General features: G+C 40.4%; 1 protein-coding gene across 1 annotated transcript; it reads left to right on the forward strand.

Moving 5' to 3' along the window:
• The first annotated feature begins 17,894 nt into the window (after positions 1-17,894).
• On the forward strand, positions 17,895-21,816 carry LOC133785563 (uncharacterized). Its single transcript, XM_062224785.1, has 4 exons — positions 17,895-18,389; positions 18,462-19,172; positions 19,335-19,557; positions 21,380-21,816. The coding sequence occupies exons 1-4, from the start codon at positions 17,895-17,897 to the stop codon at positions 21,814-21,816; spliced, it is 1,866 nt and encodes a 621-aa protein (XP_062080769.1).
• The last annotated feature ends 2,020 nt before the right edge of the window (positions 21,817-23,836 follow it).

The following is a 23,836-nucleotide window of genomic DNA, read 5'->3' on the forward strand; positions in this document are numbered from 1 at the left end:
CCACATTATTATGTGGGTATGTCTGCAACTTGTGGCTCGAGGCGATCCTAACAAGCGGTTTAGCGGGAAAGTCACAGCGTGGATTTACACCCGGCTCGGTGTGAGCCTGGGGATGTATCTGGGAATTTGGAGAATATATTGGAGATGATTTGGTATTGAGAAATATAATTGGTGACTAATTAGAAAATGGGAATTAAGTGGTAAATATTTAGGACACTTGAGGAGTTAGTGGGAAATGGGAGCAATGACTAAAATGCCCTTAGGATATTTAAAAGCTTGGTTTAATTGGGAGGGTAATATGGTCATTTGACTATAAGGGATAAGTAACATCTGTCTTTATGTCTTAGTGGAAGTTGTAGATTAACTCAGAAGCTTAAGGAAAAGAAAAGAAGAAGTAAAGAAAGAAAAACAGGACACTTAGAGTTATCTCTCTCTCTCTCATTCGGCTAGGTCATCTCTTCACCATTCCTTGTGTGTTTTGGAGCTGGAATTCCATAGTAAGCTCAAGATGGATCTTAGGGCTAAGGACCTTGGTGAAGCTAGAAGAACTAGCAGGGTTTAGCCAGTCAATTGAGGTAAGTTTTAAGGTTTCCTGATGTGTTTTTCTGGGTTTTAATGTGGTGGTTTCTAAGTTTGAGTTTTTGGTTGGAATAAAGGGATATGAACCTGAGGAGTTGAAGGGCTTGAGGCTAGTTAGATGCTAGGGATAACTTAAGGTCGAAATCCTCCATAGAAGGTAACAAGTTCTGGCTTTGATGTTCTAGGTATCTGAGTTTCTGGTTGAATCTTTCAGTTCTTGGGTTCAATGTTTGTTTTTCTAGTTTGATGATGCATGTGGTTAGGTCTTGTGTTATTTAGTTGTATGGGGTGAGATATAGGTGATGGTAGACTCAATTTGGTGTGTAATTGAGGGTTGGAAGGGTTCCAAGGGGTTTTGGTTCGAGGAAAGTCAAAGAGGGAAAACAGGGTGCTGCTGGTCTGTGACTAGCGCTGTAGCACTAGCCTTTGGGCGCTACAGCGCTAGGCTAGGGCTTCCTAGGCGTTTTGATTCTGCTTGTAGCACTATAGCGCCCTCCTTAGAGCGTTGTAGCGCTACCCTGTCTCCAGGAAGGGGTTTTTGAGTTTTTCTTTAGGGTTTTTACCTGGAGGCTCGGGGTTTGATTCCACCACCCCGTTTGGTGGAATTAGGGCTTCCCGGGGGCTCGGGATTGGTCCCGAGGCTAGGATTTGGATTTGAATTTTGGTGGTGATTCTGATCTATGGCTGTGACTAGGTATGCACTAAGGTTCAGACAGGATCGTGCTTGAGGATCAATTGAGCGAGCTAGCGGGATCTAAAGGTAAGAAAGTTGCACCTGATTATGTGGTTAGGTTGGGACTAAGTGTTCCCTATGTTTGTATGCATTGTTATGAGAATGTGATTAACCATGTGAACATGATGGGACTAAGAGCTCCCTATATTTATATCATGTCATTAGGTTGTATTATGCCATGGGACATGCGATAACCGACCTAAGGGTGTCGGAATCAATATTTGCGCACAGGGCGCGGCTCGGCCACTGGTAGCTAAGGCAGCTTATTTATCACTGAGCTCGGTTAAGTTGGCCGGAGTCAGTGAGTATTCCACTGGGGGCGGCCCAAGTGAGATGAAGACAGTGGGTTAAATAAAGGGTGCGAGTGCGACCTTAGGGCGCCGACCCTAAATGTTACTTGATGGATGTGATAAACTGTTGATTATGAATGTGAACATTGCATTATGGATATGATTTACTGATTGTCTGGATGACAAGTTGTTAATTTGCTAAGTGTTAACACTGATTGGATAAATGTTATGAATTGTTGAATTCCTGATTATGCATTGTGGAATGTTTGATTATTGATGTTGATCTTGCCATGATTTCATGCTTTCTTGCTGGGCCTCAGCTCACGGGTGCTACGTGGTGCAGGTAAAGGCGAGGGTATGATGAATCAACCATGAGTTGGAGAGCTCTGGGGGCGAGGTGTACATTGTCAGCTACTCGGCCGCCACGGTCGGGGAATTGTACAGGGACGGAAACCTAAAATGTGTATTTTGCCATTAGAGTGGCTTGAGTTATTTATAACTTTTGAGATTTGCTGTAACTGAATCATCTAAACCCTGTTTTAAGTTTCCATGTGTTAAACTGTCATTTTTAACGAAAATAGCCTGTTTGTGACCAAAATATTTTATTCCTAATCCGTTGATGACGTTGGATTCACATTTTGTCTAAATGACTTGATTAGCAAGTCTTGCACTATTTAAAATACACAGTGTAACGGTCTTGGTTATCCAGGCCGTTACAGAATGTGTAGCACCAGAATCAATCAAAACAATATAAGGGGTTCCAGCACTAAGAAGCTGACCTGTAACTACTGAGGGTGAAGCCTCAGCTTTTTCTTGTGTCAATGTGAACACTCGAGTTGGGGCCGAGCTGTCCACTTTCCTAGGTTCTTCCTTTCTTGCTTTTGGGCAGACTTTCTTAAAATGACCCACTACCCCACATAAGAAGCAGGCCTTTGCCCTACACTCTCCCAAATGGCGCCTCTTGCACCTAAGGCACTCAGGATAAGTCTTCCAGGCCTTACTGCCACCCTAACAACCCATTGTAATACCACGTGGACGCTTGTCAGGACTTGGAGCGTGGAAGGTATTAGGAGACTTCCTCTTCTGATCACTGGGGCCTCCACCCCTACCAAAACCCAAAAATGGAGGACCTGTCCTCCTCAACTCTTTTCTGGCTACACTATCCTGCCAGATCTTGTTCTCTGCGCTCTCAGCTGTGAGCGCCTTCTCAACCACCTGTGCATAAGTAGTAACTCCAGCAACAGTGGTGATACGAACATCCCGGGATAATCTAGGCAGTAGCCCTTGGAGAAACCTCTCCCTTCTGGTCCCATCAGTGGACACCAGCTCCATGGCAAACTTTTCCAATCGATCAAACTTCAAGGCATACTCAGTCACTGACAAACTCCCATGAAGTAATCTGATAAACTCTTCAGCCTCAGTAGCCTTGATGGCATCATTGTAGTACTTCCCATTAAACAAAGTCTGAAACTCTTCTCAACTCAGGGCATTAATGTTTCTAGTCTGGGATATAACTTCCCACCAAATTCGGGCATCCTCCCGAAACATGTATGTGGCACAGGCCAGCCTCTCATTACCAGTCACCCTCATGAAGTCAAGGATGGTGGTAATCATGTTTATCCATTGCTCTGCCTTAGCAGGATCTGCACTACCTTCAAATATTGGAGGTTGCTATTTCCTAAACCTTTCATAAAGAGGCTCCCATTTACTTCCAACCTCAGGCAACTTCTCAACTGTTGGCACCGATACAAGTGGTGCCTCTGGTAAAATGTTCCCTGCAGGAACTTGCTATTGTCACAAGAGGTAGATTTCTTCTTCCTGCCTCAATACTCTAGCCTGTAAATCATTAAACAACTGTTGCCAGTTATCAGGAGCTGGCTGTGGAATTTGATTCAGGTCATTCTCTTGACCCTGTCTGTTATTCTGGCCTTAATCTTCCTGGCCAGCTGATGAATCTGTCTGTCTTGGAATCATTCTTGCAACTTATACTGTGCTAAAAAAATCAATGCAACTAGTTAAGCAGTGATAACTAATCCTCTTGCTGCCTTACGGTCCAAGATCAACAGATAATCACCCACATTCCACAATTATACAGATATACAAATGGATACATGATTATAGCATTTAGCATTTAACACGTATCAGTTGATAATTCACAATGAACAATACTAATAAGTATGTTCTAGCAATATCAATACTAATAAGCACATTCTTGATGATGATGTAGTAGTCAAGGCCCAGCCTTATCAAGGTATCACATGTAGACAGGTAAAGCATTCATACTTTATTTAAGCAGTTAAATATATAGCCACATAAATAGTTACCAAACCATGAGTCGAGCTTGTCTTCGGTGGTGAGTGTACATGCCCAGCCAGTCTAAAGGAACCCTAAACCTTGGCACGCTCTTATACCAAGTTGTAACGCCCTGGTTACTCCAAGACCATTACTGTGAGCTTTGAACCGTGCTTAACTCGCTAATCGAGCCATTTGGTTATAAACGTGCATCTAGTTGTCATTAATAGGCTAAGGTGAAAAATTCGATCAAAAGGAAAGAATATATTTTATTTAAAACATAAAACTGTTCATGGGCCCATAAAAGCATTTACAAGTTATTTACAATCCAAAATGGTCATTACAGTGTAAAATTACAACTCGCCAACCTAAGCGGCAAAAATAGGGTTAACCCCTAGTTCCTCCGAGAAACACCTTGGCCATGGTGGTCAAGCAGCCGCATATGTACACATCACCACCTAAGCTCTCCACTTAAGGCTGGGTGAGATTTTCTTTCCCTTTACCTGCACCACATAGCACCAGTGAGCCAAGGCTCAGCAAGAAAACTCATTAGTGCATGTATACAATATCAAATGATGATTATGATAATCATACTGGGCTTATAGCCCTAAACAGCTGAGTGAATATCACTTCAAGATTCTAGTAACAATGTTGGGGCTTGTAGCCCTAATCAAATGAGTGACTGGTGAGTTAGTCACTAACTTAAGCTAGATGAGTGAATGATGAGTAAGTCACTAACGTAAACTAGATGAGTGACTGATGAATGAGTCACTAACTTAAACCATATACCAGATGCATGACTGATGAGTAAGTCACTAACTTAAACTAGATGAGTGACTGATGAGTAAGTCACTAACTTAAATCGAATGGGTGACTGATGAGTGAGTCACTAACTTGGGCTCCACACCCTTAGCCATGTGACGATGTAGTCACCTGGGCCTTCTGGCCCTGGCTCTAAGTAACTAGACCCTTAGCCATGTGACGATGTAGTCACCTGGGCCTTTTGGCCCTGGCTTTAAGTAACTAGCCATTAGACTAGACAAGTGCTTTTATTTTCATCGAACATAAGGTCGGTAAAGCATTTCATGCTTATGACAATAATGCTTATGTCGATTAGATCTAATCTTTTCAGCTTGCGTTAAACACGTTAATACCGTTTTTGACTCATAAGTCAATACCATACGACCAGTGCTCAGTACCACTACCGAACATGAATAATGAGTCACAGCTTCACAGTCAGTACTGACACCATTGCTGATTCTTGACTCATAGGTCAGTGCCATTCACAGTTAAGCAAGTTTACTAAGCATTTAATATGCAATCAAAGTCGACATATATAACACTCAACGTGCCTCATTAATAACCATGCATGTCACATACTGGGTGCAGTTTTCTTAACTCTGGTTCGAGCGAGAAATAGTAAAAGAAAGACCCTTGAGAACGATCGATCCTTTGATTCCTTAGCAGTCACCTAGTCATAACCAAATATAACTCCCATCAATGAAAATGATCAATAAAGGTTCTTGACCTAATCCACACTCTCAGGACCCCGAATCGTACCCAAACAGTTAGTAGATTCGATCCCGAGCCTTAGGAATTGAAACCCTGTGCCAAAACCCTCAAAAGTGCTCAAAATAAGAATCATCAAAGGAAGGGTAGCACTACAGCACTGCCCCCCTAGCACCCCATCACTACAAGCAGGGTTGAATGGCCCTGGCTAGCGCTGTAGCTCCCTCCCTTGAGTACTGTAGCGCTAGGACCAGGCTGATCAGCCCTGGTTTTTCCCTCCTTCAATTCTTCTATTTCCAACCTTAAAAACATGCTCCCAAACTTCATTCAAACTCCCAATTGAACCCAAATATCCACTCTACAAGTACTAGGCATCATAACCCAATCAATCTTTGCTGAAAACTCCCATCAATTCTCAACTATCCAATCTAGAAATCAAGCTGAAAGCCAAATGAAAATAGAGTATAAAACTAGAGTTTTAATGGCTAGAAACTTACCTCAAGCTTAGTATAGAACCCTCTTCAATGGTGGAACACAACCCTAAGCCCTCAAGACTCACTTCCCTATCTTGAATCCTTAAAAGAAGCTCAAAAATCCAAAGGAAAAAGAAGGAGAAAAAAACTATCGGGAGAAGAATAACTAGGTACTCTGTTTTTTTTTTTGTAAGGTTTCTAGAGCCTTCAAATGGTTAATATAATACTTAAGGTGAAAAGACAATATTTCCCCCTAAGCTTAAATAAAACCCTAAACAGATACCAAGGGTAAAATTGCCATTTCCTGCCTATCTCGTTAATTATAATTAACGCTCTCCAATTCCCATTATTTCCAATATTCTCAAATACCAATAAGTCATATCCCATTTCCCTTTAATTCCTGGTAATGTTCTAATCGTCAAATTACCTCGAGACTCACCCCGAGCCCCAGAATCAACCTCGTTATGACCAAACCGCTAACCTGCATTAAAAGATCGTCTCATGCCGAATGGCTCAAAAAAATCCACATAATTATGTAGCCTCATCAATAATTCACCAACATGCATGAAATACACAATTATGCCCTCAACGGGCCAAATTACCAAAATGGCCCTATAATGAAATGTGGACCCACATGCATGCATTTTACATCATATAATAATATAATCCACATAAACATGCATATAATTATTTAATGGCATAATAAATCAATTATGGCTCTCCCGGCCTACTAATTCAACCATTAAACCTCATTAGGGATTTTGGGGAATTACACTGGCCGTTCATTAACACACCCCAGATGTATTATAGAGGACGTTCTAGTAAAGGTAGAAAAGTTCATTTTCCTAGCAGATTTCATTGTATTAAATATGGAGGAAGATGATGATGTGCCTATTATATTGGGACGACCATTTTTTGCCACGAGGTAGGCGTTGATAGACGCTCAAAAGGGAGAGTTAAGGCTCAAAGTATACGGTGATGAGGTTGTTTTTAAAGTTTTCAAAGCTTTGAAATATCCTTCAGCTAGTGACAGTTGTTTTAGTGTTCATGTATTGGAGGAACAAGAAAAAATGGTCCATTCTATTGAGGATCCACTAGAGTTGAGTTTGATTGCAAGTCCTAAAGAGTGTGCTGGTACTGAAGCCAGTGAGTATGTTAAGTGGTTGAATTCATCATGGAAAATTTATAAAAAGAAATATGAGGAATTGGGGAAAGTGCTTGAGAGACCTCTCCTATCTATAGATAAGCCACCAGTTCTTGAGTTAAAAACTTTATCTGGTCATCTTAAGTACGCTTATTTAGGTAAGAATGACACTTTCCAAGTTATTATTTTAGCTTCATTGTCTGTGACTAAAGAAGAAAAGCTTCTTAGGGTATTGAGGGATCACAAACTAGCAATTGGGTGGACTCTGGCAGATATAAAAGGGTATTAGTCCTTCAACAGTGATGCACCGTATATTAATGGAGGAGGATAGTACGCCTACTATTGATGCTTAGAGAAGGTTAAATCCTTCAATGAAAGAAGTGGTAAGGAAAGTATAAATGTTGAGTAATATCCTAAGAAATATTTGAAATGGTGTTCATTCTCGAAGGCTTTGCAAGGTCCGATGTGCCAACGCTAGGGTGATAATCTCAAGTGTCGAGAGGCATAGACACATGCATCCAAGTATAAGTCTTCAAGGTTTTTCATGTGAGGAACTCGCCATGCAAGGCTACCCAATGTCTCGCTATGCGAGACTGCCTTGTGCCGCGCCATACGAGGCTCCCACGCGCACCCTAGTACCCGAACATGGGTACCTCGAGGCACCACCCTCGCTATGCGAGGTTCAAGGCCAGACTCCCACGCGCACCCTAGTACCCAAACATGGGTACCCCGAGGCACCATCCTCACTATGTGAGGTTCAAGGACAGCCTCCCACACGCCGCGTGATCTGCCTAGGCCAGCCTCTCTATGCGAGGGTGCAGCCTTGCTGCTTCTCACGAGTCCCGTCTACGCGAAGCATCGCACCCAGCCGTCGTGTGTGCTGGGTATGTCAAATAATCACTAGGCATCAAACATGAATTGATGAGGACGACTGGGTACATGTAACGACCTAAATTTGCTAATAAGGCTTGGAGCCTTGATTAGTGTGCCTGGAGGGCAATAATTGTTATATTGCATTAATTTATGTGAATTTAAATGAATATGTTGTTAGTATGCATGTTTAGGTGAAATAAACAAGCATGTGGACCCCGTTTGTATGATAGGGGTAAATTGGTAATTTTAGCCCGCTGTGGGCATCTATGTGATAATTATGTTATGTGATTTGTACCACGTGAGGGTTGTGTCATTATTGTGATGCACGTGCCGAGACGGTCCTAGAGAGCTAGTTAACTCAAACGTCACAACGGGATTGTTATACCCGGCTCGGCGGGAGCCTAGGGGTATTTTGGGGATTTTGTAATTGGGTTCTTGTGAGTTAATGGTAATTGGCGATATGGTAACTTATGTAACTGTTAGTAACCATAGAGAGTAACAGGTTTAGATGGAAAAATGGTAGAATTGTAATGGATAGGAAATGACAAGTGAGCCCTTGAGGTTTAGTTAGGAAAGGATAGGCAAGGAGGGGTAAAATGGTCATTTGGCAAGGTGTTTAGACAAATTGCATCTGGGTTATATGGGGTACTCAGTTTAGGCTTGTCATTGTTGGGTTTTGATAAAATTAGAAGAGAAGAAAAGAAAAGCTAGAAGAAGAAGAAGAAGAAGAAGAGGAGAAGGAGCTGAAATTTGGAGACTTGGAGATGGATCAAGGAAGCAAAGGGTGGATTCTCCACTTAGGGTAAGGATTCTAGGCAATTTTAAGATTTGTTTCTGTTGTGGTTTAGGAAATTTGAAGCATGGTTTAAGTTTTTCAAGCTTTGGTTTATGGGTTTGGTTTATGGGTTTAAATTTCTGAAGTTGAAATCAAATGGGTGGATTTTGAGTATGATTGTGTTATTGAGCTGGGTTATGATGTTTATGGGTTGTTGAATGGTCTATTTGGAGTCTTGAGTTGGTTTTGGGGCTTAGGTGTGAGTTTGGGATGATTTGGGAGTGTTTTGGCTCGAGGAAATGCAAAGGAAAAACCCAGATTTCTGGGTTCGCGTAGGACCGCCACGGCTTTTGCCCGGGCTTTTGCCCAGGGACTCGGGGGATGGTTCCTAGGTATTGTTTTAAGGAATTAGAGGTCCCGAGAGTGCGGGAATGGTCCCGGGAAATGGTTTTGGATTGGTTAGTATTAAAAGTGTTTTATGTGTGTTGTGACTAGGATTTCGGAGAGGCTCGTGCTAGGGGATCGTGCTTGTGGCCTCGGTGCATCGGAAAGCCGGGATACAGGTAAGAAAACTGTAGCACCCGAGAATAGGGCATGGGCCCATAGTGTTATTACAGGGCGTGGCCCTAGATTGTATTATGTGCTGATGTATAACCTTAAATGAATTATTATATGTTTGAATGATTATTTCGAAATGTATTATATGTGTGATTATAGTGCAATGAACGGCTAAGGCCGAGAGCGGCAAGGCCGAGAACGGCAATGGAGCCGAGAACGGCGAAAGGCCGAGAACGGCAGTGAGGCCGGAAGTAACACTTAGCACATGGGATGCTTACAATCAGGGTAGGACCCAATGGATACATGAGATATCCTCACGGTGAGAACCGAGACCCCAGGCTTTAGTAAGGCTTCTGGGGCAGCATGGCCGTGTTTGCTTAGTCTGATGGATGACCTGTTTATCTGTGGGCCATCTGATATGTTAACTGTATAATTTGCATATGTTATGAACTGTATGAGTTTTCTTGCTGGGCTTCGGCTCACGGGTGCTCTGTGTTGCAGGAAAGGGCAAGGATTGATTCAACCAGCCATGAGTACGGAGAGCATGAAGCGACGCGTACATGTTTGGCCTGCCCGACTGCTTTGGTTGGGGGTTTATTCGAGAAATGGCTGTAATAATCTATGATTTTTATAACTAATCAACTGTAAGCTTATTTTAAGATGTAAATAGTTTTCAAACCTTATTTTGGGATCCCAAAGGTTTAATACTAGAATTTTTTAATGAAACAACGCATTTTCAAAGATTACAGCCTTAACTTTTACTTAATCACACTTTGGTTCTAAAAACCTCGGTTAGCGAGTTCTTTGCACAAAGTTTCTTTTAAAACTCACTTAGTAACGGCTCTAAGGGAGTAGGGCGTTACAACTTGGTATCAGAGCGAGCCAAGGTTTATTGGTTCTGGAGATCGACCGAACATGTACGCTCGCTGTCAGTGACAAGCTCGACTCAGGGTTGGTTGGTATGAATGATTGACATGCTTTAACACATGTTTGAATGCCCTGTTTGCCTGCTTATTTATATGGAGCATGAGGAATGAGTTGACATATGCATAAGATACTGTAGGGCTGGGCCCTTGACTATTACATGTTGAGATTAAAGCGTGTTGAATAACATTATTATGCATGTGGATGAATATTGGGATAATATCTTGCATATTGAATGTATGTGGTTAATTGTCTGAATTGAATTTGTATGTAATATATGTTTATTGGCTTGTATGAAGCATGTTGAGACTTGGGTATACTTGGTGATGTTAAAATCTGGTAGCTAAATGTATATCATTGTGGATTTGGCCTAAATATGCTTTGTGTGTGCATGGTATCTGTGGATATTTGGATCTAGTTGTGGTTTGGTTCAGAGTATGAACCACAGAGTTCAGGAGTTGGTCAGTAGTGGCGGATGAACTCAATTTGTTGATTCCTAGAATGGTTAAGTGGATCTGACATTGTGTTGAAGGAGGATTCTAGATAAAAGTTGGAGTTAGAGATCTCCATTTATCCCTGAAAGCAATAGCAGTTGGTCACTAGTGTGTGAGTAAGCTGTGGGGTTTAATAGTTGAGATGGAACAAAAGAGCAGCGGACTTCTCTGGGAAAATAGCTGCTTTGTATGTTTTAACGGTAAGGTTACCAATGCTGGTTTATTGTGAGGGTACGGACAGATAAGAGTATTATGTAAAAGGCTTAAAAAGGGTGTTATCCTTTGGTTTTGAGGAAAGTTAGGGTTGACAAAGAATCCATCAGTGGATGGGCAAGGTTAATTCCACCCTTGGTTATAAGGGGATGAGAGCCCATGATTAAAGGGTTATGTTAAATATTGTGGCAGAGGGATGCCTGGAAACGGCACTCGGGCTGAGATATCAGCATGATGGGTTGGAAAGAACTCAAATGGTGAATTGATAAGAAAGGGGGTTATAGAGACATGGTTTGAACCGTGGAGACTGGTGGGCTTATAAGCTTGGTTTGGAGTGATAGGGTAACAACAGTGTAAATCAATGGGTTTGGTGAATTGGGTAATTCATTTTGGAAATTGATACTGACGGATGTATTTGGAAATGATGGCGACCCATTTAAGGATTGAACTCTGGAATAGTCCAAGGTATTTGGGCCGCTCTGATGTAAGAATTTATCGTCTGTAGGTGGATGGCGGAGAGGGCCATGTTGTTCGAGGAATAGATGAATGATGTTTAGAGCTTGAGTGCTAGAGCCGCAAGTAGCAGTGCTTCTTTTGGTGGATTATAGCAAGGATAAATTCGTGGTAATCGAGTTAAAAGAACCCCGGATAGTTCTGTGGCTTCTGGCTATGCCAGAAAGGGGGAAAAGTCTGATTGATAAGATGGTACTTTTATTGATAGAATGCAGCAAGGTCAGATTCTCAATTTTGAGGTAGAAGGACCCCAGACAGTGCTTGGGCACCTAATTTGAGATAGGAAAGAAGCCTGGTTGAAAAGGTAGTTATCAAGATGGTGACAGGAACCAGGGAGGTTATTTGGTATGCACATGAGAGAGAGGATGCCACCTGAGAGGAGGTCAGGTGAGGGCATGACTTCTACATAGAATGACTCGATATGTTAGGATGGATTTCCCATGGTGAGGGAACGGAGAACTAGAATGCATCGATACATTCAAAGTTCGAGGCTAATTCCTCGAGGATGAGTATTTAACTGACTGGTTTATGCTTTGGTCATGTGACGAACTGGAAGAACTCGGTGTTGAGAATGTTTCGAGAGGGAGATGGACATAGAGAGGTTGCCTCAAAGGTGCTATTTGAGAGGCTGATGATAGTAATACTTATTGAGAAGAAATTAGAAACTCTGGCAGATGGATTGGGATGCAAGTGATCAAGAAGTGCATAGTAATAACGACAGAGTTTGTCTTAAGGGAGCCTTAGCATGAGTCACAGTGAGAGAGCTAATCAGTTAAGGAATAACCATGGATTGTAGAGAATATCATCTGGAATATGTAATGAGACTGAGTGGAAACTGAGCTGACTAGTGGGAAAATTATGTGGGTATGAAACGAAAGATTCGGGGGTACTTCAAGGTCAGACTACAGGTAAGATTGGTACAAGGAATGTTGTAATAGATGGTTTTGGCTGACAGAAAATCTATTGAAGCAATCGAAGGAATTTGACCCTGGAGTAGCCAGAGTGTTATACTGCGGGGATTGTTAGCATCGTCGGGTTAAAACGAAAAGTACAATGTTGGATACAAGGTGGGACGATGTCCCCAAGAGTGGATTTATGACCTGGTTATTACCAGCTGGAAACCAAGGATAGAGACATTTCGTGAATTTGTCCATTTTGCACTGGGTAGGGTGTGAGGAATTGGTAACAAAGATTCTAGAACGGTTCAAGCTACAGCAGCACAGGTAAGTTCTTTAGGTAGAGAATGCGTGAACGGTATGGGCAAGTCCCCTTCAAGCCACGAGCAGTACATGTGGATTACTCCTAGACGGAAATGGTGAGCAAATGATTATGCTGAAGACGTTTGTACCCAGAAGGCAGAGTCACAGGTAAGGTTCTACGGAGTGTTAGTTTGGGTGTCGTTAGGAGTACTCAGAATAGAGCTACATGAAGAAAGGACAAGTATGAGGAGAATTGATCTGAAGCCACAAAGAAGTTAATGATGAATATCTGAAGAATAGAAAGCATAACAGGATTGGTAAGCGCGTCACCTATTGCATAAGTATCTCCGGAGACAACTACATCAGAGATGAGGAGAACAGTAAAACTTGAGGTTAGACGGAATGAGTGGTGTCAAATCAGAAAAAATTCAGAAGACAAGGTAAGAATGGATTGGTATCTGGCGATGCTGGAATATGTGTGTGATATGGTTAAGTATAGAGTGATAGCATAAAGGACCTGATCTATGATGAGGATATGTAATTATGGGAGTGAATCACGATTTGGGCACGCCCAGGCGCAATTGACGCGAGGATGGATCGAACCTTGCGGGAGGTGAAAGAATGAACATGGTTGATGTACTTGGAGCGTTAAGTTGACAATTATGCATATCATAAGGTGCTTGAGTATTGGGTATTAGTGAGAAGGATAACGTTAAGACCCAGATGAGGTGAAAAGTAACAGACGAATGATCAGTGTTTGATATCCTCGATTGAGCGAGGGGAAAATTTAATTGGAGGCGGAACTCCTAGCTGTGAGGTGTGTGGTAGTCAGGGAATAACACCATAGATTGTAATGGAGTGGACAAAGCAACGACTGAGTTCGGCATAACGCTAGTGGGTAATGATTAGCTGGTAAGTGTCACTGAACTATGGAATCGGAAGTGTTGGCTTTGGTTGAAGCAGGGAGGAACCCTGCCAAGGTGGTACAAGTTAAATATACCAGGATTAGATGAAAGATCCAATTAGATTTGGTTTATGAATGGGAAATTTGAATGGATATCGTTCCACCTCCTAGGGTACGTGGTACCGGGAGGGTTGGTCGGATGACGAAATTTAGAGAATTCTTTTGGACATTGAGGGGTTAAGTGATGTGGTGGTGTATCGTGAGAATAGACCACATTAGACCTTAAGTAAGGTGTTTTGACATGAAAAGTTTTAACCCAGTTGATGGAGTTAATGTAGTTGGTTCAAGAGAACTGGTTTCAGGGTAGAACGTCAATGATACTGAATTGAGACCCTATAGTATTTTAAATTTTGGAAAGGATCTAGAGAACAAAGAGAACAGAGTGGGAATCTGGAACTATCAGTTGATTGCAAGTGGAATAGCAGTCTGAAATTTTATCAGATATCTTAAAGAATTAAGCGTTGACTATGCGAATACTTGAGGTATTGAGGGAAGTGTAATCCCTGATAAGTTAGTCGTGGTGGCAAATGCTGGCGCCTTGTTAAAGTAACACGAAATAGGACGTGGTATGAGGCGAAGGATAGTGAATACTATGATTTGGCTTTGGTTCAGAGAGAAAGCCGAAGAGGTTGTTGGAACTCTTAAGGCAGGAGTGTCTGCCTATTTGAAAGAATAAAAGAACTTGTAAATTGTTAAATTTTGGGAAAATAAAGTTCCGGAAGGAAAGATTTGTAACTCTACGTAATAACAGACGAGGATTTGTATGGTGATCAGAGAAAGAAGGAAGAGTTCTGAATCTTGATTCAATATAGATTCTGAAGTTGTACCAAGGGTTAGGCCAGCGGGGCCTACCAGTTGATCCCACCTAGTAGAGGTGATGACTTTTGGGTATCTCTGGAATCAGGAATAAGACAATGTAGTGGTCATTGTAATCTAAGCAGACCCTGAAGCTTCAGCAGGGTTGCGGTGTAAACGAGGGGCTATCGAGAGTATGGCTGTTAGACAAGATCTTGTGGGGCAAGATTGTTATTCCTGTAAGAGTGTTGTTGGGAAGTAAAGTAAAGGCGGTGGGCCTTGGAAATTATGGTCAGAATTGTGGGTTACTGATTGAGGTGTTTCGGTAAATTTCGAGGACGAAATTTTTATGAGAAGGGGATAGTTGTAACGACCTAAATTTGCTAATAAGGCTTGGAGCCTTGATTAGTGTGCCTGGAGGGAAATAATTGTTATATTGCATTAATTTATGTGAATTTAAATGAATACGTGGTTAGTATGCATGTTTAGGTGAAATAAACAAGCATGTGGACCCCGTTTGTATGATAGGGGTAAATTGGTAATTTTAGCCCGCTGTGGGCATCTATGTGATAATTATGTTATGTGATTTGTACCACGTGAGGGTTGTGTCATTATTGTGATGCACGTGCCGAGACGGTCCTAGAGAGCTAGTTAACTCAAACGTCACAACGGGATTGTTATACCCGGCTCGGCGGGAGCCTAGGGGTATTTTGGGGATTTTGTAATTGGGTTCTTGTGAGTTAATGGTAATTGGCGATATGGTAACTTATGTAACTGTTAGTAACCATAGAGAGTAACAGGTTTAGATGGAAAAATGGTAGAATTGTAATGGATAGGAAATGACAAGTGAGCCCTTGAGGTTTAGTTAGGAAAGGATAGGCAAGGAGGGGTAAAATGGTCATTTGGCAAGGTGTTTAGACAAATTGCATCTGGGTTATATGGGGTACTCAGTTTAGGCTTGTCATTGTTGGGTTTTGATAAAATTAGAAGAGAAGAAAAGAAAAGCTAGAAGAAGAAGAAGAAGAAGAAGAGGAGGAGAAGGAGCTGAAATTTGGAGACTTGGAGATGGATCAAGGAAGCAAAGGGTGGATTCTCCACTTAAGGTAAGGATTCTAGGCAATTTTAAGATTTGTTTCTGTTGTGGTTTAGGAAATTTGAAGCATGGTTTAAGTTTTTCAAGCTTTGGTTTATGGGTTTAGTTTATGGGTTTAAATTTCTGAAGTTGAAATCAAATGGGTGGATTTTGAGTATGATTGTGTTATTGAGCTGGGTTATGATGTTTATGGGTTGTTGAATGGTCTATTTGGAGTCTTGAGTTGGTTTTGGGGCTTAGGTGTGAGTTTGGGATGATTTGGGAGTGTTTTGGCTCGAGGAAATGCAAAGGAAAAACCCAGATTTCTGGGTTCGCGTAGGAGCGCCACAGCCCTGTTCTTGGGCGTCGCGGCGCGAGGTTGCATCAGGAGGAGGGCAAGCCGCTGGGTGCTGCGGCCCTTGAAGGGAGTGCTGCGGCCTTAGGCCAATTTTGGCAGCCAAAAAGTGGGTTTTTAGGGCTTTTGCCCGGGGACTCGGGGATGGTTCCTAGGTATTGTTTTAAGGAATTAGAGGTCCCGAGAGTGCGGGAATGGTCCCGGGAAATGGTTTTGGATTGGTTAGTATTAAAAGTGTTTTATGTGTGTTGTGACTAGGATTTCGAAGAGGCTCGTGCTAGGGGATCGTGCTTGTGGCCTCGGTGCATCGGAAAGCCGGGATACAGGTAAGAAAACTGTAGCACCCGAGAATAAGGCATGGGCCCATAGTGTTATTACAGGGCGTGGCCCTAGATTGTATTATGTGCTAATGTATAACCTTAAATGAATTATTATATGTTTGAATGATTATTTCGAAATGTATTATATGTGTGATTATAGTGCAATGAACGGCTAAGGCCGAGAGCGGCAAGGCTGAGAACAGCAATGGAGCCGAGAACGGCGAAAGGCCGAGAACGGCAGTGAGGCCGAAAGTAACACTTAGCACATGGGATGCTTACAGTCAGGGTAGGACCCAATGGATACATGAGATATCCTCACGGTGAGAACCAAGACCCCTGCCTTTAGTAAGGCTTCTGGGGCGGCATGGCCGTGTTTGCTTAGTCTGGTGGATGACCTGTTTATCTGTGGGCTATCTGATATGTTAACTGTATAATTTGCATATGTTATGAACTGTATGAGTTTTCTTGCTGGGCTTCGGCTCACGGGTGCTCTTTGTTGCAGGAAAGGGCAAGGATTGAGTCAACCAGCCATGAGTACGGAGAGCATGAAGCGACGCGTACATGTTTGGCCTGTCCGACTGCTTTGGTTGGGGGTTTATTCGAGAAATGGCTGTAATAATCTATGCTTTTTATAACTAATCAACTGTAAGCTTATTTTAAGATGTAAATAGTTTTCAAACCTTATTTTGGGATCCCAAAGGTTTAATACTAGAAGTTTTTAATGAAACAACGCATTTTCAAAGATTACAGCCTTAACTTTTACTTAATCACACTTTGGTTCTAAAAACCTCAGTTAGCGAGTTCTTTGCACAAAGTTTCTTTTAAAACTCACTTAGTAACGGCTCTAAGGGAGTAGGGCATTACAGTACAAGGTAAGTACACTGATATAGGATGTACGATCATGAAGAGGTTAGAGGCGTGGCCCTGTCATCCGTGTCTAACGAGTAGTGGCGGTACGAACTTGTACGAAGAGTGGAGGCACTACCTGAGCACCCCCGACAATATTCCAGAGTCCACAGTACGATGTCCTGCACCACTACTTGGGCATTGTCAGGGTAGACACCACTATGCCCTGAGCCACTACCCTGACCCTAATCCTACATACGTCCATGTCCCCTGGGACCTACTTGTATCAGGGGCCAATAGAGCCCACCTATAAATAGGTTTCTACCCCTCAGGTTAAGGGGTTGGAAAACTGATTGTATGAGGAGATGTTTAAGAAATATATGATCCTTGTTCCGTTGAAGTTGTGATTTCTTTGTTGATCCAAGTTCTTTCCATCTTATTCTTAGCTATCTTTAGTAGAATAATCTGAGTTTTCTAACCTTAAATCGTTGACGAGTTCTTACCGTCAACAAAATGAAACCCTTAAATTGTTGGATGCAGGGGTAATTTACCCAATATCTGACATTGCTTGGGTTAGTCCTATCCAAGTAGTTCCAAAAAAGGTGGTATGACGGTGGTTAAAAATTATAATAATGAAATTATTCCAACTCGTATTGAGATGGGGTGGAGAATTTGTATTGACTATCGTATGCTGAATAAGGCCACCATGAAAGACCATTTCCCTTTGCCTTTTGTAGATCGGATGCTCGACAAATTGGCAGGCCATCCTTATTATTGTTTCTAGGATGGGTATTCAGGATACCATCAAATTCCTATAGCATCAGAGGATCAAGAAAATAATACCTTCACATGCCCGTATGGAACATTTTCCTTTCGAAGGATGCCATTTGGGTTATGTAATGCTCCCGCCACCTTTCAAAGATGTATGATGTCTATCTTTTCAGACATGGTGGAAAAAGGTAATGAAATTTTTATGGATGACTTTTCAGTCATTAGACCTTCTTTTGATGGATGTTTGGTTAATTCGGAAAGGGTTCTGAAAAGATGTGAGGAGTCAAATTTAATACTAAATTGGGAGAAATGTCACTTTATGGTGACAAAAGGTATAGTCTTGGGCCACAAGATTTCACACCATGGAATTGAGGTAGACAGGGCCAAGATATCAACAATAGAAAATTTACCTCCTCCAGTGTCTATTAAAGGGGTCCGTAGTTTTTTGGGCCATCATGGATTTTATAGGAGGTTCATAAAGGACTTTTCAAAAAATTTGAAGCCCTTATCTACTCTACTTATGAATGGTATGGTATTCAACTTTGATTTTGACTGTTTAAGGGCATATAATACATTGAAGGAGAAATTGGTATCTGTTATGATTGATGTATCACCAAATTTGGAACTTCCTTTTGAACTAATGTGTGATGCTAGTGATTATGTAGTAGGAGTGGTTCTTGGACAGCGAGTTGACAAGGTATTCCGAACAATCTATTATGCTAGTCGAACCTTGAATGATGCTCAATTAAATTATGCAAATACTGAGAAGGAATTACTTGCAATAGTCTTTGCATTTGACAAGTTGAGGCCATATTTAATTGTTAATAAGGTGATTGTTTACACAGATCATTCAGCTATTAAGTACCTTATGACCAAACAAGATGCGAAACCTCGCCTGATTCGATGGGTCCTATTATTGCAAGAGTTTGATATGGAAATTCGTGATAAGAAGGGGACAAAAAATCTAGTTGCAATTCATTTATCTAGATTGGAAAAAGGAGAAGAGCATAATGAGATAGATGAGCAAATTGATGAAAATTTTCCGGATGAACAATTATTTTCGATTGAATGTGAAGAAAAGCTACCTTGGTTTGCGGATTATGTCAATTATTTGGCAGCTAAAGTTGTGCCTCCGGACATGTCAAGGCAGCAACTCAAAAAGTTCTATTCAGAAGTTAAGCATTATTATTGGGATCAACCCATTCTTTTTCGTCATTATGCTAATCAAGTAATTAGAAAATGTGTCTCAGAAGAGGAAATGATTTCCATACTTACTCATTGTCATACTTTGCATTGTGGTGGTCACTTTGGAGGCACAAGGACAGCAGCAAAAGTTTTGCAATGTGGATTTTATTGGCCTACATTATTTAAAGATGCCAATGCCCTTGTTAAGAGTTATGATCGTTGCCAAAGGACCAGTAATATATCAAGAAGAGATCAAATGCCAATGATTGGAATTCTAGAAGTTGAGCTGTTTGATGTGTGGGGAAAAGATTTTATGGGACCTTTCCCATCATCCTATAATAATAAGTATATTTTGCTGGCAGTAGATTATGTTTCTAAATTGGTGGAAGTCGTAGCAACTCCTTCTTGTGATGGTAAGGAGGTACTTAAATTTCTTCATAAAAATATTTTTACTCAGTTTGGTACTCCAAGAGCAATTATTGGTGACAGAGGCAGTCATTTCATTAATAAATCATTTACATCCCTATGTGCTCATTATGGAGTTCATCACCGAAAGGCACTATTTTACCATCCACTTGCTAATGGTCAAGCTGAAGTGTCAAACCGGGAAGTTAAAAGTATTTTAGAGAAAACTGTAAACACATCAAGGAAAGATTGGTCAAAAAGCTTGATGATTCACTGTGAGCATATCGCACAGCCTTTAAGACTCTGATTTGTATGTCACCATATCAGTTGGTGTTCGGGAAGGCATGTCATTTACAAGTAGAACTTGAGCACCGAGCTTATTGGGCGGTGAAAAAGCTGAATGTTGACTTATTTATGGCAGGACAAAATAGGCTTCTTGAGTTGAATGAGCTTGATGGATTTCAAAATGAAGCTTATGAAATTGCAACGATTTATAAAGAAAAGTCTAAGGCTTTTCATGATAAAAGGATAATTATAAAGGATTTCCAACCGAGAGATAAAGTGTTGTTATTTAATTCTAGATTGAAGTTTTTTCCAGGAAAACTAAAGTCTAGATGGTCGAAACCCTTCACAGTTGTTGTCTCATTACCTTGTGGAGTGGTACAGATTCATAGCGACAAAAAACATGATATTTTAAAGTAAATGGTCAGAGATTAAAGGATTATATGGAAGGGCCAATGGAAAAGTGCAAATCTGTGATGGTTTTGGAACCCCTTTGAATGGAGTATTCAGCGTCCGACTAAATGACGTTAATGACAGTGCTATAGGAGGCATTCCTATACTTTATTTTAGTTTTTGTTTTTATTTTTAATTAGTGGAAAAAAAATTTTAATTTCATTTTGGATTTATAAATATTTGCTTAGTTTATTTTTATTATAAAGTCTGTAAAACGTGCAAATCGTGAAAATGATATTTTTCAATTAGTCTGCAAGACAAGTCGCGACTTGAACTTGTAAGTCGTGACTTAATGATAAGTTAGAGAGCATGGAACTTTAAGGAGGAGATGAGTCGCGACTTAAGGTTATAAGTTGCGACCCTCAGACAAGTCAAAGAGCAATTGCGTTTTGAAAATAGGGGTGGACTGCGACTTGATGAGGCTGAGTCACGGCGCTTGGGAAAGAGAAATCTGGAAAAGTTTGAGGCATGTCGCGACATGCTCTGCCTGGGTCGCGACGCGCCTGTGTCAGAAAGAAGAATGTGGTTTAAAATCAATTTTTTTTTTCATGCCATACCTCTCATTTTTCACATTTCTTCCATTCCAAAACAAATATTTTCTTTGTAAATGCTCTCAAATTTCTTCCTTTATCCCTCTACTTAAAATACCCTTAAGCCATATCCCTAATTTCTAATTCCTAGTTCATATTGATTTCTTTCTTCCTTTCTTTTACTCTAACCCTAATTTTTTTCTATTGGTGATAAGTGAAGATTGAAAGGAGAATTGAAGAGTGGGCAGTCTTCAAGATTCAAGGGCATGTAAGTTTTCCTTTTTGATGTTCTTGCAGTTTTGATTTAAGTAATTTTGTGCAAAGGGATTGAATTGGATTGTTAAACTACCTTGTTAGTCTATTTAGTGTCTTTGAGTGATATTTTTGGGGCTAATCAGTTGAGGAAATTATAGTAAATTAGTGGAAGTGTTGCCCAATTTTTGTATTGTCCTATTTGATACATTGTGTAAGTATGGGTCCAAGAAAACAACCTACTAGGGATGCCTCTTCTAAAAACGCTAATCGCCCTTCAACATCCCGCACCCAACGAACCCAATCTCAGCCAATCCCATCAACATCTTAACCAATTCAAGAATTTGATCCAATTAGGTTTATTAGTAAGGATGTCTTTGATCACTATCAAAGGTTATCTCAGCGTCTAGTAATTCAAGAGAGAGGAATGGAATACCAAGAAGATCCTTACCCTCAGGAAACTTATAATATCATTCCGGCTGAAATTCAACGTCGTCATTGGAAACTTTTTGTGGATGACAAAATGCCCAAGGCTAATTGTTCAATGGTTTATGAATTCTATGCCAATTTCCTGGGGCAGTTAATAGAAAGGTGTTTGTGCGAAGGGTTTTAGTAGAATGTGATATTGATAATATTGATGCCCTATATCAATTACCCATGTTGTTGCAAGATGAGGATGAATATTATCAATTGGCATATAATAGTGAAATTGATTGGACTGAGGTGGTAGAAACATTAGGCATTCCTGGTGCTACTTTTGTCATGAAAAATGGGGAACCGAAGCATTTACGGAGATATCAAATCAATTGTGTGGCCAAGGCCTGGACTCTTTTTGTGAGTGTGCGGCTTATGCCCAACACTCACTTATCTGAAGTGGGTACTAATAGGTGTTGTCTGGTATATGCTATTATGATGGGACTCTTTGTCGATATTGGCCGAGTTATCCACACAAGTAATAGGGATTTATGCCGACTGACTACTACTGCCGGTTTGGGGGCACGGATCAATGATTACTGATCTATGTGAAGTGTGGGAGGTACCTAAATATCCTAGTGATATTTATAGGAAGGCAATGGGGCCTATTTCTCATGCTACGGTGTATAAATTTAATGACCCATCTTTGGAGCCACTAGTACCACAACCCAGGCAGATGAGAATTGAAGAGGAAAGAGATGTGGCTGAGGGACTCGCGCCTGCCAATGATCAACCAGTCGATTCAAGGGCAGCTGAGCAAGAAAGGAGAGGAGAATATCCTCAATATTTGGCACTTGAGGCTCCACTGAATCCGCACTTTGCCATATTAGATTATATCATTCGACAAAATCAACATACTCACACTTATTTGGGAGAGCTTCATGATTATCATAGAGCCCAGGTTGACAAACAGAATGAGTTGGTTTACCAATGGTAAAATCAGGAGGCGGACCGACAATATTTTCCTCATCCACCACCTTGGCATCCTTTTCCAGATCCACCAGTTTTCTTTCTTAACTTATTTTTAAACATTAGGGACAATGTTTAGTTTAATTTTGGGGGAGGGAGCTTATTTTTATGTTAGTTTTGTTTTGTGTGGTTTGTTTAGTTTATGTTAGTGTTTGGAGTTTTGTTTTAGTGTGTCTAGTATCAACATGAATGATGATTGACAACAAGTGCTGATGAGAATAAAGTGAATGTTATGAGTATAATTCAAAGAAAATGAAATCTAAAAAAATCTGTGTGCTTGATTGAACACTCTGTTAGTTCATTTTAGTTTAGACAAAATTTGTTTAATATCTTGTCATGATGTTAAATTTATGTTTTTGATATTGGTTATGCTTGCTGATATTAGTTAGTGGAATGATGAATGGAAAGTGGAAATTATTTTCTAAAATTCTAGAACTTGCTTACTTGTTATTCGAGGCGAAATAATATATCATGTATGCTTAGGAATATGATTTAGGCTATCATTTGGACCGTTTGAGCTTTTCTTGCCGACCTTAAATTACTTGATCCTTTGTTTACCCCTTTTGAGCCTAACATCGTATCTTTTTGTTCTAAACCATCATTTAAGCCTAGTACTTGAAACTTGATTATATATTTGTCCCTTATATACTATGAGCATATGATTGAGAAAAAATTATGGGGATTGATGTGTAATGGGGTTTAATAGTGACTTAAGTGGGTTAGAAAATGAAAAGTGAAAAAAAAATAGAGAGTATATATATTGAAAAAAAACATAAGTTCACTACACTCCCAATATGAATATATAGCAAAATCAAGTTTGAGGGAGTGTGATTATCATCTGGAAAAAAAACTATTTTACATCTCTCTAAAGAAAAACAAGAAAAGGGATTATGGGATTGTATTACTATGGAAGTAAAGTCGATGCTTTTTGGGTCATGTGCTTATAGTAAAGTGAGCTTAAAAATTACTTTTTCATCTACCTTTACCTAAATCACCATTACAAGGCTATACAAGTCCTATTGATTCTTATGCATATCGTGATTTATATTAGTGGAGAATAGCAATTAATGTGAGCTTATGGAATTATTTGGTTTGAATGGTTTGTTTGGAAAGAATTTGGTAAGCATAATTGATTTCAAATACATTTATTTAATGATCATGATTTGATAATCCAAAATGTTAGTAGACTAAAGTGTGATGATGGAGTGTTTTGATCAGAATTCTAGATTGAATAAACTGTTGAGTAGTTTTTTGAGAATTATATGATTGAAATTCATGATTTTGAGGCATAATTGTTGTTATTGGTAGAATTCATGTTGTTAGAGTCTATGTTTGTTTTGAGTCCTTTGTTCGAGGGCGAACAAAGTGTAAGTTTGGGGGAGTTTGATAAATTCATTTTAGTGTCATTTTAGAATGTGTTTTTGTGGTAATCTTTAGTCTTTATGTGTGTTTTGTGCAAGGTTACACTTTTGTTTGTCTTTGTTGTAGGTTGGTGCGGTGAATCATGAGAAAAATGTATTAAAAAAAAAAGAGAAAATGGTGGAAAAATGAAGCTCTTGGTGGTTGTTTGACTCAAAATGATGCTAAGGACGAG

Source organism: Humulus lupulus, chromosome 6 (genome assembly GCF_963169125.1).
Source record: "Humulus lupulus chromosome 6, drHumLupu1.1, whole genome shotgun sequence".
NCBI lineage: Eukaryota > Viridiplantae > Streptophyta > Magnoliopsida > Rosales > Cannabaceae > Humulus > Humulus lupulus.